At 33.7% G+C, this 19,576-nt stretch overlaps 3 protein-coding genes and 1 pseudogene across 4 annotated transcripts; 2 read left to right on the plus strand and 2 right to left on the minus strand.

The window, feature by feature from the left end:
• Positions 1-1,875: 1,875 nt before the first annotated feature.
• On the minus strand, positions 1,876-5,760 carry LOC108455901 (serine hydroxymethyltransferase 3, chloroplastic-like; annotated as a pseudogene).
• A 1,085-nt stretch (positions 5,761-6,845) lies between these two features.
• LOC108454533 (uncharacterized) lies at positions 6,846-8,555 on the plus strand. The gene is made up of 3 exons (XM_017753026.2): positions 6,846-7,422; positions 7,559-7,720; positions 8,008-8,555. The coding sequence occupies exons 1-3, from the start codon at positions 7,123-7,125 to the stop codon at positions 8,362-8,364; spliced, it is 819 nt and encodes a 272-aa protein (XP_017608515.1). The 5' UTR covers positions 6,846-7,122; the 3' UTR covers positions 8,365-8,555.
• Positions 8,556-12,796: 4,241 nt separating this feature from the next.
• On the plus strand, positions 12,797-14,650 carry LOC108457448 (probable protein phosphatase 2C 72). Its single transcript, XM_017756518.2, has 5 exons — positions 12,797-13,182; positions 13,327-13,656; positions 13,765-13,879; positions 13,967-14,190; positions 14,288-14,650. Exons 1-5 carry the CDS (start codon positions 13,006-13,008, stop codon positions 14,471-14,473), a joined length of 1,032 nt encoding a protein of 343 aa, XP_017612007.1. The 5' UTR covers positions 12,797-13,005; the 3' UTR covers positions 14,474-14,650.
• Positions 14,400-17,344, minus strand: LOC108457449 (uncharacterized). 2 transcript variants are annotated; one of them, XM_017756519.2, is made up of 5 exons: positions 16,942-17,344; positions 16,716-16,821; positions 16,271-16,342; positions 15,633-15,776; positions 14,400-15,193 (listed from the first exon to the last, which is right to left on the minus strand). In XM_017756519.2, exons 1-5 carry the CDS (start codon positions 17,190-17,192, stop codon positions 14,957-14,959), a joined length of 810 nt encoding a protein of 269 aa, XP_017612008.1. In that variant the 5' UTR covers positions 17,193-17,344; the 3' UTR covers positions 14,400-14,956. The 2 variants fall into 2 exon arrangements, with proteins under 2 accessions (XP_017612008.1, XP_017612009.1); XM_017756520.2 differs by lacking the exon at positions 16,271-16,342.
• Positions 17,345-19,576: the final 2,232 nt, after the last annotated feature.

The raw sequence follows: 19,576 nt of genomic DNA on the forward strand, positions 1-19,576 counted from the left end.
TAAGCAAACGGTAAGACTTTTAAAGCTAACAGTTGAAAGTGGGCATCCAGTCAGACACGGGTGTTTGTTGTTTTACAATAGCAATCCACCTTTTGCATGGTGCCCAAAGCTAGCTGCTTACACGATTGGAGGCCGCCTTTCTTTCTTCATGGTTTCCTTCAAATTTAAAGCAGCTAAATATGTATGTATATATAAATATGTAACTTTTGTATTATTGGTATTGAGTAATTTGTATCAATGGCTCCACAATCGAGTCAGCAGTGAGAGCCTTTTTCGAGGCGCCTTGTCTGCCGCTTGGAGCCAAGAGAAATTTACTGGAAGACTATTGCTCGAAATATTTTCTAATTTTATGTAAGAAATTTTACAAATTTCAGCCTACATTTCACCATCAATTCATTTTACTTTTGTACCCTTCATCGGCTTGGGTTTTTCAGTTTTTTTTTTCTTTTTAATATCTCGTCAGTTTCATTAGCAGCCATTTTTGGAGTTGAAGTTGTCTTCTGTTCCACCACAGCATTTTCCCCTTATTTTTTTGTCTTGCTGAAGAACTCTTATCGGACATTTTTTGAATCTTGTAAAGTCTGATTAAACATACACAAGCAAACAAGAAATCTAATACGAGAGTTGTCAGAGGACAAATTAACTGTTATAATATTAATCATCTCAACATATTATTTAACCTCGAAAGGAAAATGAAACCAAAGATGGAACTTCCACCTATCAATCTTAAAACTCAGAATCAATTAATCATTGCCTTGTCTCACCTAACAGAGAATATCAGCAGATTGGTATTTGCTGTGGTGTAATGATGTTGCGTCGATTAATTCGATGAAGCGGTCCCGTCTGTCACTGCGAAAGACCTTAAGGAAGAAGAGATGAGTGAACTGAATTGGAACGGAGCGATTTGAGAATTTTTAACGGAAATTTTACAAAAAAAAAAGAAAAGAATAAAACTGGCTCTTTTTGGTGGAAGAAATAGAACGTTGTTGGAAGTAAATAATTTTATGTTGAGAAAACAATATAATTATTATATTATAAAAATATTAGGTTAAAATAGGTGGATAGTTGATCTACAAAATTTAAGATTTTGTTGTTATATTTTAAGAATACAATTCTTTTACTTTTTCAATTCAAAAATCCTAGTCGACGATTATCACATGTTAGTAGTTTCTATTAAAACTTATTAATTTAATATATTTATTTTATTTTGACAATTATATGCTATCTCATTACAATCTAATCAAAATTTTAATTATTGGATTCAAATAATAGGATATCTAATAAAAATTTAAAGTTACATCATATGAGGATAAATTTTGATAGACAATTTTAATAATTGGATTAAAATTTTAAATAGAAAATATGAGTATAAAAATTAAATCTTAAATTTTAATTATATTTTTAAAATTAATTGCGTTGGTTTTATTAATCTTTTAAATAATTTATTATTTAACAAATAATAATTAAAATTATTTATAATAGTATGTAATACATGGTTAAAACATTTCCATTGAAGGAATAATTATCAATATTATATCATTTTCTTCAGTGGTTCTAAAATGTTGGTACCATTAATGAATATTTGTTAATCACTCCTAAAATTTGAATTGTGATAAAAAATTTCTAAATTAAAAATATAGTATTAAAAGAAGTTGATTGCAATACTAAATAATAATTATAAATTACTCAAAAGTTTGCAGTTTAAATTAAAGGATTCACTGACACATCTATTTAGCTTTTATATTTTACTTTTCAATTCATTGCCTTTTAACTTATTAAAAGTTTAGCATCTATGCTAGTACATCCTCATCCTCAAAGAAAACTGCAAGTCCTTTGAAGTATAATCCTGGATTTGGGTGGAACTGAAGAACTTGCTTTACCTTGCTATAATACCAGATTTAAATCTCAATAACAGTTGAAAATTTTCATAAATCTGTGAATACATTCAATTATTCAAATATAAACCCTGGAATCTGTGTTGGAGATTTCACCTTGTTCTGACGTTTCTTCTCAGCCTCTAATAACTCAAAAATTACTTTGTGTATCTGTGTTGTTCACACACCAGGAATGGGAAATTGGGTTGTAAGTGCTTCGACTCTACTGCGGAGACTCGACACCTTATCTGTCAACAGAAAATCGGAAGACACCGCAAACTTTAAGAATTCTTGAAGCTTTGATGACCCGGAAACTAATCCTTTAGCATCTATAGTTATTTGCACACCCTCGTGGATGAAATCCCCAATAGCTATGAATTCCTTTTCTTTAAATCCTCGAGTGGTCATAGCGGGTGATCCGATGCGAATGCCACCTGGAACAAGTGCGCTCTTATCCCCTACAAGGCAAAATTTTGAGATGTGTAAGCACTGGTCATATATATATATTTTGTGCGCGTGTATGTAAATGCAAATAAAGCAGAACATACCAGGCACTGAATTTTTGTTCAAGGTGATAGAGGCCATATCAAGTATTTTCTTGACCCGAGCCCCATCAATACCCTATTGAAAGAGAAGTTAATACAAGTGAAGAGGCAAAGGAAGCTTAGGCTGTCTTAAAAGAAAGAAAGATGGTTCCTGAAGCTATTCAAGTTTTCAAGAATCAGAAAAGATATAGTTACTTACCAATGGCCTCAGATCCACAAGCACAAGATGATTGTCGGTGCCACCAGAAACCACTGTATAGCCAAGTTCAACCAATCGGTTTGCAAGGGCTCTACAATTAGACACTACCTGCAGGATGAAGTACCCACATTAGTCTTGATCAACAGGACATAGGTTTGACCGAATTTTTTGTACCTTTGACGGACAGTACCTGATTCTGGTAAGCCTTGAACTCGGGTGACCGTGCATGTTTCAAGCAAACTGCTAGTCCGCCAATTGTGTGGTTATGAGGGCCACCCTGCATAGACAACATTAGGCTTCTCATGACATAGCCAGTTCATAACTTGAAAACCTTAGCTTGATGTTTGAAAGCCAGCAGGAGGTTGGAATAGGGAATTCAGATAGTAAAAGAAGCAAATGAGGCAAACTAACCTGTAAACCTGGAAAAACAGCATTATTGATGGCAGATTCTAAATCAACTCCAAGAACAGGATCCTTTTTGAAGAAGATCATACCACCTCTTGGACCTCTCAAAGACTAAATGGGTGAGAAAATTAATTAGGTTGTTCACATGAAGATCAAGTATGCTTAATATATATTTAAACAACCAGAACAAGTAGTATGTCAAGCGAATTTAACATGCATAGAGTTCCACACAACAATTGAATATATTAATCCCGAACCTTGTGTGTAGTTGTTGTCACAATATCACAATATTCAAAGTGGTTAGCAACTACAGAAGCAGCAACTAGTCCACTTATATGAGCCATATCCATCATGAGGAATGCACCGACAGCATCTGCAATCTTCCAAAAGGTATCAATCCGATAAGTTATATGCTAAAAGAAGGAAAATATGCAACACACATAGAAAAAGCTTTCATTAAATGAAAGCTAAACTAGGGTAGGCATTATATCATACCCAGCAACAAACAACTTACTTTCCTCATGCGAGGATAATCGAAATCACGAGGATATGCACTGGCACCAGCGATTATGAGCCTTGGTCGAAAGAGGGTAGCTGTTTTCTCAAGCATGTCATAATCAACAAGGCCTGTTCCATATTTCTATCAGATTGAATCAACCACCAAGCGAACATACCAACCACTAAAACTCAGTAAGTCAAACAACGAGGAATAACCCGTGGATTCATCAAGTCGATAAGGCATTGACTCGAAATAGATTGATGTGCCAGATACTCGTCTTTTAGGAGTCATAAATCCATGTGACAAATGTCCTCCATGAGGTAAGTCCAGACCCTATACCAGTTATATTAAGAAATCATTGATTTGAGTATCATCTAGCAGAAAAACACTAATTTACGGTAGCTAAAACAGGCAGAAGAATATTACCATTATTCGATCATGTGGATTAAGAATTGCTGTATAAACCTCAAAGTTTGCCGGAGAACCAGACAACGGTTGAACATTAATGCCCCACTTCTTTTCATCCAAATGAAATGCTGCCAAAGCCCTCTTCTGGCAAAGTATTTCAAGTTCATCAATGTACTCGTTGCCACCATAGTACCTGCAATAAACAAAAAGATCATTGGCTGCAATCAATTAAATCAAAACCAAAAACAGAATTAAATCTCTTTTCACTTTGCTCGATTATATATAGTATATACCTTTTACCAGGTAGTCCTTCGGAATAACTTGTTTGTGAGGCATGACCCAACTGCCTGCATCACAGCACGGGATGTAAAATTCTCAGAGGCTATAAGCTCAAGGCTTTTAAACTGCCTCTCCTTCTCCTTTTTAATAATAGAACTTACCTCAGGATCAGCTTCACTGAGGCCATGGTCCACTAAGCTGTTTTCGAGAACAGGGGCAGAGACTGAAGAGCTAGGCCTCCCAGTAACTAAGCTGCGTTCAACTTGAGCTCTACAGGGCTTCACTGTTAAGCATAACCTGGTGTGGGAATCCAACAAAACGAGACCCTTTTAAAGGAAAAGCTGGTTTATTAACTCTCATAGGCTGTTGCAAAGAACCCATCATTGCAGTTCCACCACAAGCCTGCATTCTGGCTTTCCACTAGTATTCCCCACAAATGTCCTGCGAATTTACAAGGGAACATAACATAGAATTAAAATGAAATATTCATTTCAACATCTTTTTTTTTTTCTTTTCTTAAAGCACAAAAAAAAAATTAAAATCCTAAAAGTAATCCCATATGAAAAGGAAAAAAAATGGATTTTTTCTTTGAAAGTGAAGTTAGCACGAGGCTAATGAAAAGCTGACACTTAAAGAAAATTCTTAACTTCACCCTAAAACATGTATTAACTAAAGACAAACAGAAAATCTTAAAAGTTAAAACACACACAAAAAACGAGAAAATTTTTAAGTCTCTAGAATCGGATAGCATAGTACAAATACCGCACCAATAAAATATAAAACGATAAATATAAGGCTAAGAAAAAGACCTGGCAGAAACCAGGAAGTAGAATTCAATATGAAAAATAAACAATTAAACGGAAATAAAAAAAGGGAATAATTCAAAAGAATAAATGGCGAGGAGAGCCTACTTTTGTGAAGAGCTCTGTTCTTTCCTCTTGGATTCTCGCGTTTTAGTTTTGGAGTGCAATGGGTTCAAGTGAAGTAAAGGGCTAATAGTTTAAACCCTACAACTCTATTGACATAATAGAGCCGTAAAGCCAAGTCGCTGGACTGGAGATATTTGTTAATTTCCCTGCCTCACGAGCTCAACTCGTAAAATGCAAGCAGAATCTTTGTTTGTTAAGAGGAGAAATAAATTCGCGGGTTGGTGTATTATGTCTGTTCCTGGAATGCGCTCTGATATTGCCACTTGGCATATCAAGTCCTGATCATGTGATCAGAATGGTCGAACAAATAGAAGGAAAAAAAAAATCAGTGACATGCATTGAATTTAGGCAAGGAAGCTATCATTTTGGCAGAAAAAGAAAGAAGGAATAAAATGAGGGGCAAATATACTCTGCGATTGTAATTACTCTCCAAAAAGCAGTGTGAGCCGCTTGTTTCTCTCTTTCTCAAGCGGGTTGGTCTACTGTGCTGTCCTTTCAAGCGGCCTCCCCATGAGGGTGCCATTAGGTCCTTTTTTACGAATGTCTCGCTTTCTCAAATTGAATCGGTTTGTTTTTTCGAGTCATCGGTGGCTTGTTTGTCTCCGATCTTTGGGGAATTTTTTCTTATATACACGATTTAACGGGCTAAAATTCATGAAGTTACACAAGTTTAGTTAGTAATATTCTGACCATCAGCAGCTCATGAGTTTTTTGATTTGGTGGCTAAAACTATACAACGTGGCTTGTTTTTGTGATGTTAGTGATTTCATTGGGTTTTTTCCCTTTGTTGTAAAACTTTGGGATAAGTGTTTATTAAGTTGAAAACAGAACCAATATGAGAAATAAATTTTTAAACATTTAAAAAAAAAATGTTATGTACCAAAAGCATGAACGATCAGACATAAAAATTCAAGATTTAAGAGAAATGTAGGGTGTAGGCTCACCCAAATTCCGAGGCCCAAAACAACCCCAATTCATAGCCATTTAGACTGACGAAAAACTTACTTGTGACGAGAAGGATTAGGCGTAAGTTCATAACAATCATTGCAACAATATTTTTATTCAATTGTCAATTAAAATCAGTAAATATATATGATTCGAAGCATTGAAATTTCAAAAGCAAAACAGATGGGAGAAATCAATACTATCAGTAAATTGGAGATGTCCAAGAACGTACGTTATTTGGCTTCCCCTTTAAAACCAATGTAGTGAATAAATATATATCAATTGGTTCATCACCAAAACTCTTTATGAAAATGCAAAATATCACTTGGTAATTTTTTTTTAAACATATCATTTGCTAAGCTTTGAAATTTTGAATACTTAAACATAAAATGTTAGTATAGCATCGAAAATTAGAAAACAGACAAAATCAAATAACTCATTACTCTTTTACTAGCATCTATTCAATATTAACGTTGTCGTATCAAATAAATTTTTTTAATAGCTCAAGTTTTAGGTAAGTACCTACTTTATCCGTGATATTGTAATTTGTAATAAATTTTCAACTAAATACACTCCTCCAAATAAAACTTACGTGATTTAGACAAACTTTGTTGAATTTAACCGTATATTCCATGGCACTAGGAGATAAGCAAATACCTGAAGGTTGCATGCTTTGAAATTGAGCATCAGAGAAATCGATGCCATCTCCATATATAACACTAATCAAGACAAATTAAATCTTCAAAATTTCCCCCAAAAGGAGAACAAAGACCTAGGTCGATGTGCTTTGTCAAGAGACCAATTAGGAGAACAATCACTATCTTCGCTGCTGTGGACATGCGTACGCGCCATTTTCGCTGCCAAACGAGCTAAGTAGCCAAGAACGAAGGGAAAAGAAAACCAAAACGTAGCGTTTTATCGGACTTTCTTAAGCATTGTTTGCAAGATCAAAACGCATCGTTTTACTCTTCTGTTTGGCACTTTCCTTTCCGCCGCCCCCCCCCCCCTTTCTCTCTCTCCCCCTTTTGTTTGGTTGCGAATGTCTTCCTCTTCTCTCCCGAAGGAAGGAAATCGGGGAAAAATGAAAATGGAAGGAATCGAAGGCGACGCCTCGGTGGGAGGAGCAGGGCGTTACATTTTGAATCCGACGCGAATAAACAGCGAGGACATAATATTTTGCGTTGATGTGGACGCAGAGTCGCTTGTTGAAATGAAAACAGCAGGAGTCACCAGATTGGATTCCATAAAGCAAGCTATCCTTCTCTTTGTCAATTCCAAGCTCTCTATCAACCCCGACCACCGCTTCGCTTTCGCCACTCTCTCCAAAACCGCCTCTTGGGTACTTTTCGCTTTTCTTTTCTTTTTCTTTTAGATTTGATTATAATCTATGCTTTCAATGATTTGAAAATTAGGGTTTTGAATCTTTTTAATTTAGGCATTTAATTTAATTTCCATTTTTTTTTTGTTTTTTATAGCTTAGAAAAGAGTTTAGTAGTGATGTTGAGTCTACCATTGGTGCTGTTCGAGCACTCTCGGCTACCACTGTCTCTACTGGGCAAGCAGACCTCACCAATTTATTCCGCTTAGCTGCTCATGAAGCCAAGAAATCTCGTGCCAAGAACCGCATTTTAAGAGTGGTCCGTATCTATTTCTTTTCTTCTTCTAAACAATTGTTATCATTGGTTAAGTAGGGGAAAAGATTCAAACTCAGCAGCCCTTTTGTAAGCGTGTACCTACCAATTAGTATGTCTTATACACAAGCTCGGACGATTTTGTTTATAAATGATTCTGTTCATAGGAATGGTTAAATCTCTTCCATTTGTAATAATGATTAAAGTAATTTGTGGTTTGCATATAAATGATTCTGTTTTCTTCCTGTTGCTCGGAAACCTTACAAGTGGTGTTATATTTTGTTGTCTTTTAGATTCTTATATACTGCAGATCATCAATACGACCCCATCATCAATGGCCTGTAAACCAGAAGCTCTTCACTCTGGATGTGATGTACCTCCATGACAAGCCTGGACCTGATAATTGTCCCCAGGCAGTTTACGATGCACTGGTTGATGCACTTGAACATGTTAGCGAGTACGAAGGATACATCCATGAGAGTGGACATGGGCTACCTCGTACCCTCTTCCGCTTCATGTCCATGTTGTTGTCTCATCCTCAACAACGTTGCCCTCAAGATGACTGTGATATTCCCAAGCCCCTTATGAAGAAGTCAGCTGAATCAGCAAATGGTGAAGATAATAATGTTCATGTATCCACCAGTCGGTGAGAACATCGAGGACCAGAAATTCATGTGGCTTCAATCAATGGGTACTGTTATCATCAGTATGGTTTCTGGATGTGTACTGAAATTAAGATGTATCTGCAAACATTCTGTACATATCAAACAAACCTTTTCTTTTGTGTTTGTCAAACTGTTTCTTTTATATGAGATGCAATCTTTTCATCATTAGCTTTTAACTTTTAAATGTTCAGGTCCTTGTGAGAAGGTTTTGTGGAGTAGCATCCCTTTTAGCAATAATTTAATAATGAAATCTCTTTGATCGTTTTACTTAGGCAGGCATACCAGACAAGGCATGCCAAAAGTGTACCAGATACAGAAACCTTAGATCCAAGCCAACATTTTGCCACACCCAGCAGCGACATTAACCACATTCCACATGAGGTGCATATTTAAGCTTTTATACCCCATTGATTTGATCCATACAAAGTCCATGGATGGTGATGATGGTGTTTTCCATGATTCTACCATGCTTTATTAATACATCGGTTCTTGATTGTGTAATGGATTCGAACTTATCCCTAAAACTATTCAATTTGAGAGTCTTATCTCCCCAAAGTCAAGATTTCCAAGCATTTCATATCCATTAAAGGATTATATGCATGCATGTATTACAGAAGTTAAGGTCCCTGATAAGATGTATGGGTTATCCAAACAACTAAAATCTGACATAAAGAAACAATCAAGCGTGCTTATAAAAAAGTGTATTGCAGTGTTGAAAAATGTTGGGATTACGTTCGTCCTTGTCATCATTAACGCGTGTTTATACTTTATAGGCTTCTTCTAGCCTGGAAAAAAAAATGGGCACGTTTGGCAATCAGCTTATAGCATTAGAGATAAGACGGCCAACAAAGAAGAACTCAAAAGTACAAATCGATTGCATTGACAAAGAAAAAATACAAATCGCTTTGTTTTGGTTTCGAATATTAGTTTGGAGTCAATTGTTGATCTTAAAGAATAAGAATGATATAGATTCAATGCTCCATTATCAAGTATTGAAAAACATTATCTTAATGAAAAATTGTTAAAAATGTAGTCAATGGTTCCGAGGCTGGCAAGTTGGCATTATCCGTATTGACTATTTGTGTAATCACTCTAACTTGTCACTTATAGGGTTAAAACAGTATATTACTAAGTTGATTTGAGCTAAATCGAACTCAATTTTAATTATATGTTTTTTAAATTAATATCAAAATAAAATGAATTTCATTTGATTATTAACATTATTAAATTAAGTATAAGACAAATAAAAGGTATGTTTTTTTCTAGTACTTTATTTTAAAGTTACAAACTTAAATCTCTGAATCATGGCATCTCAAGTATAATCATTTTAATGAATAACGAAAAGGTTGAAAATAAAACTTACATAAGACCAAAAATTTTAATTTGACTAAAAGATAGATATATACATTCTTGTGAAATTCAGATCAACCTTTCTCGCTACCACATAATAGTAATAATACTAATCAACCTGTAAGAATATTTGTTGTGTCTATTGAGCAAATTATATATAATGCTATTTATTCCTCTAATATGACTTTCTTAAATTTTTTAACATAAATTCTTAATACTTTAATATATAAAGTCATTTTAGCTGAATTTTTAATGTTTGGGCTTAGATTCTTGACACCTGCACTTTTTTTATTCTTCGTTTTGGGGTTTCGAGACGTGTGGTGAGGGAAGAGAGAAGAAAAGAGAGAATGAAATATAATGTAGGAAAGAGAAAAAAAAAAAGGAAAAGGAAAGAGACGAAAGGGCAAAATTAAGGAATTTTGTATTTTAAAATATTATTATAAATTTAAATGAACTTTTAGGTGTTAACGTTTTCATAGATATTCGTTCATTTTATTTTTATCTTGTATATTAATTTTATATAATAATTTATTTAATGTTGTATTAATTTGAAGAGATTAATTTATATTATTTAAAAATTTTACAATAATTATATATTATATCGATGGTGAAAGTCTTAAATCGTTATTTAAATTTTAATTTTATTATGCACAATTATGGTGTATGAATTTTCATAGTTTATTCCAATACATAGAGGGCCTTGGTCCCTAAAAATAAAAATTTAATTTAATCCTCTTATAAATAGAAAATTTATAAATATATATATAGTGAAATTGTACTTTAACCTCCTAAAATAAAAATTTTTAATTTAGTCTTCTTATAAATAAAAATTATAAATTAATATATAATAAAATTACAATTTAACCCCTAAAATAAAAATATTTTTGTTTAATCCTTTAAAAAATGATGAAATTATAAATTATACAAAATAATTTTATATTTGATCTATGAAAAAATTATAATTAAATTTCTATCCCTACTAAAAGACTTTTTTGGATTTACCCTACATGTACATATGCCATGAACGAGTTTCTTTGATTTTTTGGTCCTTCATTAGTTGTGCTTTATATTATAGTTGACCATACATCAATTTGTACTTGAATTGCATTTGTTAGTATGTTAAATTTATAATAATAAAATTTTAGAAAGAAAAAGAAAACATATATACGTATCATTTCATGCTTTTATTTATTTATTTATAAGAGTTCTTTCATTTTATTTTTTATATTATATTATATTATGATATTTTTATGTTTCGATTTTATATCGCATGTGCATATTTTATATAAATTTACCATGATTATATGAGATTAGTTTTAAATTTTATTTACTTAAAATATTAAAATAATAATAATTTGATAGACTTTTTTTAAATAATTATTTGATATACTTAAAATAAAAAAAATTACAATATAATTTATTTGAATTTACATAAACGGTAAAAATCTAGTTATATTTTTGATATACAATAATAGGTATTTTTGTTCGTTTACGATTTAAATCTAATTCTATTCAAGCTGGAGATATTTAAGTAAAATTCTCCCAATTTCAAATTTTAAACTTGGTTCAAAATTAATTATATTAATTTTGATTAAACAGTATAAACAAAATTTGACCAATTGAGGTGACTCGATTTATCAATTTATTTATTTATTTGAAATAAGTATATTTGTTTAAAATAATTTAACATAAACAAAGAAAAAAAGTCAACATGTAAAACCCACCCAACAGCAGGCGTAGCTAGGGTGGCTGGCATGGGCCCCGCCCCTTAAAATGTAAAATTATATTTTTGGCCTTTAAATTTTTTAAAAATTTTAAATTAGTAAAGGTAAAATTGTACTTTACCCCCCTTAAAATTATAAAAATTTAATTTAATCATTTACAAATTATAAAGATATAAACTTTAAAAAATTAAAATTTCATCCGACCCCCTAAAAAAATTTTTCTGACTTCGCCTCTGGCACCTAATTTGCTCTAGAAATTTAATGGTCACAAAGAAAGTCTACGACATATACGGTAAAGATGGACTTGATAAAATTTATATAAGATTAAGCTAATAGCACATAGTGACATACTCAAACCCAGCCATTTGTCCACTAGTGCATGCTTGGTAGACTATGATTAACCATGATTACGCTGTCTTAACTCTTTAAAGGGTAGGATTAAACCTTTTTAATAGCTATAATTATTATTTGTTTTTTCCCTCCAAGACTTGACCAACATTTTGATGCATCTTTCCATAATTTTGTCTTAAACTTAATTTTTATAATTTATAATTTTTATAATAGTTGGTGATTTAGTATGTCAAAGTTTTAATAATGTTTTAAAATAATATATCACAATATAATTGTATAGATAGATGTGTCATGTTCATTTTTTAAAAATAATTTATTTAATTAATTCCATTGGCCTTGTATGCGGCTGTTTTTTCTTCTTCTCTGTAAAGTGCATATATATTTGTTCAAGTATCTACCGCCCTTCCCTTATATTTATTTGTAGGGACCAATAGTCTACCTTTAAGTTCACAAATAAACATACGCTTTTATAACCCTCAGGGTCACACAATTGGGATTTTATGAGATTTTCATATGAAATAATATAAGTTTTAATTCGATTTGTATTGATATTATTGGCAGTACAGGAATATTTGGATTTGAGTATGCTGAAACATATTATCCTCCTATTTAAAGATTAGGAAAAAATTCAGATAGTTCTGTAGATCATTGTATCAAAAACAAAAATAAAAAATCATGGTGTTATAGTCATATAAAAGAAAATAAATAAAAAATATAACCCAAAAATAATAACTTATAAATAACGTAATATGCAAATTTATGGTTAATAATATGAAATTTTTATCATAAATAATGGGCTTTACTAGTTTTATATTATTGTTATATTATGTCAAAAAGAATAATAATTATGTTTATAATAATATAATATTTGATAATTGTATTTATGATTAATCGTTGCAAAAGAGAAGAAAAAGTACACCTCATATGGCTTTTGAAGTGAATCTTGGGGTAGCCAATAATAATACTCAACAATATATTTATTTAGATAGAAACAGGTGAATTTATTAATGGAATTGGAGTGTGGCCTCAGGTCATTGGGAACCACTTATGCTATAATACTAATAATTATTAATTTGGTATCTCGCTAACATGCGCGTTACGGAGTCTTTAAATACATGATTGAGGAGACTATTTCACAAAGCCATTGGAAATTAATTTTTTTTTTTTTTTTTTTTTGTGTGTGTGTGTTAATTTAGTTGAGATGGGAATCTGCATATCCGTTGTATCTTCAGAGATTCACGAGGCCGATGACTGTCATCACGAAAACGTTGTCTTCTTGGCTGAAAACATTTCTTCCCTTGGAATTCAAGGACTTGGCTCTCTTTATACTAAACAAGGAAGCAAAGGGCTAAACCAGGATGCTGCCATCCTTTATCAGGTTTGTCACTGCAACTCTTTGGTTTTTATATATATATATATCTATGGCTGTTTAAAAGGGTAAATCCTCTTCAAGAAGAAAAGTTTGACCAAATACTGGATTTTTTTGTTAATCAAAGCTTTGGGGTTTTTTTTTTTTTTGAAGGACTATGGAATAGAAGGTGGAGCATTTTGTGGAGTTTTTGATGGTCATGGGAAGAATGGTCACTTAGTGAGCAATATGGTGAGAAATAGGTTGCCATCACTTTTGTTAAACCAAAAGAATGCTCTGGAAAAGATTAGAACAGCAGCAGATGACAAGAGTTTTCAACATCAAGTCGCAAAAACAGACATCAAATCGATACCAAACAAGGATTTTCTTAATTGGCAAGAAGCTTGTATCGGTGCTTTCAAGGTGCTGGACAAGGAGATAATGCTTCAAGAGAATTTGGATTGTTCCACCAGTGGAACCACCGCAGTTGTTGTTGTCAGACAGGTAAAAAACTCTTTTAGTTCAAGTTCATAATTTGATTTGACAAAAATTATGTGTGTACCATGTTAAAGTTTCTATCACCTTTTTTTTTTTTTTTTCTTTCATTCAAAGAGTGAAGATCTTGTTATTGCAAACCTTGGCGATTCAAGAGCAGTGCTAGGAACAATGACCGAGAATGGGATCAAGGCTGTTCAATTAACCACTGATTTGAAGCCTGGTTTACCAAGTAAGAACAGATCATCCAATTAACGAACATTGACCATATATTGATGAAATATTTTGATTGAGTGGGTGATGAAATATATTGATGCAGATGAAGCAGAAAGAATAAGAAATTGCAACGGAAGGGTCCTTGCTTTAAAGGGAGAACCACATATCCAGCGTGTATGGCTGCCCCATGAAGATTCTCCAGGCTTAGCCATGTCTCGAGCTTTTGGTGATTTCCTACTCAAGAACCACGGAATAATTGCAGTCCCTGACGTCTTCCATCATCACTTAACCCCAGATGACCAGTTCATTGTTCTCGCAACAGATGGGGTAAGCCAGTCCATTTTCAATGGAATAATAATGCTGTTATTTCTAGATAAAGAATGAAACCTAAAAAACTCTTTTTCTGGGGGGGCCTGTTTATTAGGTATGGGACGTGCTCAACAACAACCAAGTTGCCTCCATAGTGATGGAAGCAGGAAGTGAGCAGGAGGCGGCAAAGGCGGTGGTGGAAGCGGCTACTGCCTCATGGAAAAAGAAGTTCCCATCTTCAAAAGTAGATGACTGCACCGTGGTTTGCCTCTTCTTCCACAAGAAGCAAAAGCCAAGCTAAATAGTTGTGTGGTAGAGAGGAACATATGTTTTCAAACACCCGTTTGTGAGCTGTGACTAATTTGTTAACCAGCGTTAACTATTCTAAAGATTGAGATGCTTTTTGGTCCAGTGGATTGTAGCCATGTTGTATCCATTACGTTGGCATGATAACGAATTCGGAACAGTCAGTTTCCAACTATTCTTCCATGATGAGTCATGCAATTGATTAATGACCAAAAAAAGTAGGCTCCAATAATGTAGTAGGTTGTAAGAATGAAAGATCCCTCTATGGAAGTATACAGCTTAACGCATAATATACTCAAAAAGTGGTAAAAAAAACAAGGGACTTTTTTTTTAATCAAATTTAAACTTGATAATTCTTTCATTAATGAAAACGATCTCATCTGTATCGTTGCAAATACTGTAAAACCCCTTTTTATCAACAAATCTATACATGCAAAATTGATGCCAAGCAAAGTTTCATAATTTGAAAATGCTGAAATTAATCGTCTTTTGAATCCTCTCCTAGAAGGTCTTCATATGAAACAGGGACCCTAATTCTATCATGAACAGATTTGCGTGCTCCTTCGGCACTGAACTCTTCTGTCGGGTCATTAGGAATAAGTCCAGCACCTTGTGGAACACTTGCTGCAGTTCCATTCGAGAGTGTAGTTTCTTGAGAAGAGATCTCTTTGCTCTGTGCTGGTGCTTGTCTGACATTTTGTTGCTTAAATTGCTTCTGCAAGATTATAAATACCAATTAGGCATCTGTTCTATATTAGTATTTGAAGAACAAAAAGTATACACCACATGATACATGAGCCAAAGGCCCGTGAATTGCGCTGCGATTCCATCTCAAGTCAAGTTCAAAGGCTATTTTATGAAAAACAGAGTTGCTTGAATCATAATACTAATGTTAACAACACTTGTCACTGCTGCAATTAGATAACGAAGCCGGAAAACCAAAATCTACAAAAGTTTTGCAGAATATTGGAAGTTAATATAAGAAAACAAGCAGAGCATACACACAACCAGGCAAGGCTACTGTTTCCTAATGATTGTTATTTAGACATCCAATTGACAAATGAACTTGGAAGTTTTCATGCACACATGTTTATATTCAGCGGACAAAAAGAAAAAAAAAAAGAATAGAACTTTATGTGCAAATAAGTACACACCTCAAATTCCTTGGCCTTTTTCATTATTTCTCGATAAGCAGCAGGTTCTCGTGCTTTTATGATATTCCATAATATGCCACCACCTGTCCGACATCGTCTGCCATCAGCAGTCATCTGACCTCCACAAGATTGAATTGCATCCACCTGAGAACTTTAGGTTTCATCATACATCCCAATATGAATAACGGCAGGGAAAAGAGTGTAAAAGGTCTTGAGTGTGGAAAGAAAAACATCGAAGGGAGTGATATTGCAGCGAAATACAAATAATTGTCAACCACTTATCAGCAAAACGGTACAAGTGATTCTTAAATTAGCAACTTCTTTCAAGTTCACACTTCATACCACTGAACTTTATGTTTTAGAAATTCTTGAATTAAAAAAAAAAAACAAGGGTATATACAATCACAAACCCATCTCCTGTTACCAGCAAACTTGATGGTATCCATTCAAAAAGAGGCTTACATCATTTGCCGTTATCCTATCATCCAAATAAATACATGCGAATGATTGTCTTATAACTTTTAACATATTCATTCTTAGTTTCTGATAAGTAGCTTCTGATATGTGACAATCTAATTGATAACATACTCTACATCACCGCAGAGTGGCTCACATCTAGGAAAGAAAAAGGTAATAACCTCTATCAAAAGGCAACTAATGAAGTCAGTCATCTCAGCTAAGGGCACAGGATTTGAAGTCGCAAATGGAATCTGCAATGGTAGAGGAAACAATGTAGATCATAAGATGCTAAGAGTTGAGTTGTTTTCAACCCAAATTCTGACCTTTCCTTTAAGAACAAAATGAATGGAGGTTGTGGATTAAACTGTAAAAGGGATAACCCCTAAACTCTAAACCCCAACACAGTATAGGGAAGAAATGCTACCAAGTGACAAACTTCGTTAGAAGGTATTAATACATCATAAATCCCAACCAGACAAGGTGAGCTTGTAAGAGAGCATCCCAGCTAGAACAGGCAACACTAGGTACAGGATATCCAAAAAAACTATCCGCTAATTAATTAACTTATTTCTGGTAAACTCAACATTGAATTTCATATCTTGCAAGGTATTAAGTTAAAAATACCTCTTTAACAAGATCACTCAGTGCAGAAATCCCCAAACATCCCACAGCAGTGTACACCATGTATGACTTCTTCTCTTTTAACCGTCTACAAGTATCTAACACGAACCTGCCAAAACCCGAATTTAGCGAAGTTTCATAAACCAAATTTCACCTTAAAAAATAAAAAAAAGTTCGTGTTCATTTATTTGTTGATGAAAAGAAATTTCAATTTCCACACAAAATTAACCTGTTTATATCCAAAGGTTTAGGTCCTGAACCACTCTTTTTTTTCTTGTTCTTCTTCTTATTACCTCCCCGCTTCTTATTTTTACTTTGGGACCCTTGATTTTCACCATTAACATCTGCGAAGCCGCGTTTGTCTGGATCATTTACGGAGTTACTATCCACAAGCTCCCCTTCTTCTACATCAAGCATCTCCACATCTCCTAAATCATCCTCTTCGTAGATCGCTTCCAATATGCTCTCGCCTTTCTCCATAAAATTTTCAAGCCAAAAAAAAAGAAGACCCAAAATTTTACTTTATAACCCTCTTTGAATTGAGAGCTGATTGAAACACTATGAAGTTCGTCGGCGGAGATGGTCCATTCATTCGAGTTTAAGAGTAGGGCGTAGGATGTGAGAATTGAGAGAGAGTTCAAGAAGCGGTCACTTCGGGTGGGCTGAAAGCCTTGCAAAGCCCATGTTTTGTCGTAATATGATGGATTTAGCCCAAATTATTTAACAATATATTAGAGAAAAGTTATGGGTCACTTTTGGGCCAAGTATTCATCTTAGAAAAACCTTGTCCCTTTGAATTTTGATCTCAATGGCTCGATTTAAGATTGAATTTCTTCTCTAGAGCACCGGGATTCTTTTATTTTATTTTTATAGTGGGTAGAGGAAGTGGTTATCTAGTTTTGAACATTGGATTTATGTCAACAAGTACTTAATCAAACCTTGCATTACATTTGTCATTAGTGACTAGTTGACAAAATTATTTATTTACTTGCGAAAATATGTTTAATGAGATAAAATTTTAAAATATATAATATAATATGTTTATTTATTTAAAATAAGAGAAGAGTTTAACAAGTTCTTAGTAAAATGTGTTAGAAAATATGGACATCACATATATAATAAGGTTAATTACAAGTTATTATTTACTATCATGATAGGTTAGCCCAAATTAAAAATGATTTAATTTAGTTAAAGTTTATTGGGCTTTAATTATTAAATAAAGTATATATTAGATATGTGTAGATACTCTAGTAATTGAGTTCTAATTAATTTTTAATTAATGATGGCTAATTAGGAATTAGGGCTAATATGCCAAAGTTATATATATTAAATTAATGATGACATGCCCATGTCTCAGGCCGTGTGGGCATTTGATATGAGGCACACGCCCATGTCCTTACCCGTGTAACTCTCTGACTTGTGCCACATGGCCTGCCACATGCCAGTGTGTTAGGCCGTGTGGTCAATTTAATTTTCACAAAATAAGTGCAGTTTTCACACAGTCAAGACACACGCCCGTGTTCTAGGCTGTGTATCACACACGGCTGAGACACATGCCCGTGTCTTTGCTTGTGTGCCCAATATTGAGCATTCTGTTTCTAAATTTTAAGATGCAGGGGACACACGACCAAACCACATGCCCATGTGCCAGGTCGTGTGTCACACACAGTCAAGACACACGCCCGTGTGCCTATCCGTGTGGACAAAATAAAACCATTTCCTAGCTTTATTTCTCACCCAAACTTGCCAATAACCTATACCAAAACTTACAGGTATATACCAACCAATCCAAGCATTATAACCAAGCCAATTTTTAACATCTAACATGATATATCATTACATACCTTCATGTTTATAATCTTACTTTTTTTATGAGCATGCATTTTAAACATAACTTAAACAACCATATTTAACACATAGGTATTTATCATGATAAAACCTTATAAATATACCAAAACATAACCATCACTAGCCATTCCAATGGCTAGATTACAAACATCCATTTACAAGCCATCCATTGGCCAAGTTAACCTATACATGCCATTATACCAAAACAAGCTTACTAATTATACCAAAACAAGCTTGAGGGTAGTGCAATGTTGCTCCGACCGACCTCCAACCTTCGCGAGCTTTTGAGCACTATAAAACAGAGAAAGTAAAACCTAGTAAGCACTTAATGCTTAGTAAGTTCGTATAACAGTATTTAAACTTACCAATCGCATTCATTCTTATTAAAAATACAATAACATGTTCTCCATCAATTTGGAAAATTTTCCTAAACACATACACTAAATCAAGCAAGTTAGTCATAATATACATGTACATCAAATAAGCATAAATGAGCTCATCATGTTACAAACTTTCACGTATTTCAGAAGCATTCGAGACATAATTCTATTTATCTCATTATTTTCTCATATCGGAAGTTTTATCAGTTGGATTATTGAAATATTGATGGATACTCAAGTAGTACACTCAAGATGTACAAACTGTAAACAGTCAATTCATAATCAGGAATACCCAATAGGGCACATACTGAAGGAGCACACTCTCGAACTACATATCAGGATGCTCAGATGAGCCGTGTAATCATGTAACATGACACTTATCCGGGCTAATCAGGAAACTCATAAGAGTTTTACTCAGGAAGCTCATAAAGCTTATCAGATATCTCCAAAGTGATAATATCAGAGAGCACCGGAAAAGGTAATAGAGAGTTCAAGCGAGCCATGTCAGGAAACTCATAAGAGTTTATATCAGGACACTCACGTAAAGTTGCGTTTGTTTTCGCATTATATGCTGGATCAAACTGATCGAATCATGTAACAGAAGGCTCACAAAGAGCTGCGATAGTGTTCAAAACA

This window comes from Gossypium arboreum, chromosome 5, assembly GCF_025698485.1.
Source record: "Gossypium arboreum isolate Shixiya-1 chromosome 5, ASM2569848v2, whole genome shotgun sequence".
Classification (NCBI taxonomy): Eukaryota; Viridiplantae; Streptophyta; class Magnoliopsida; order Malvales; family Malvaceae; genus Gossypium; species Gossypium arboreum.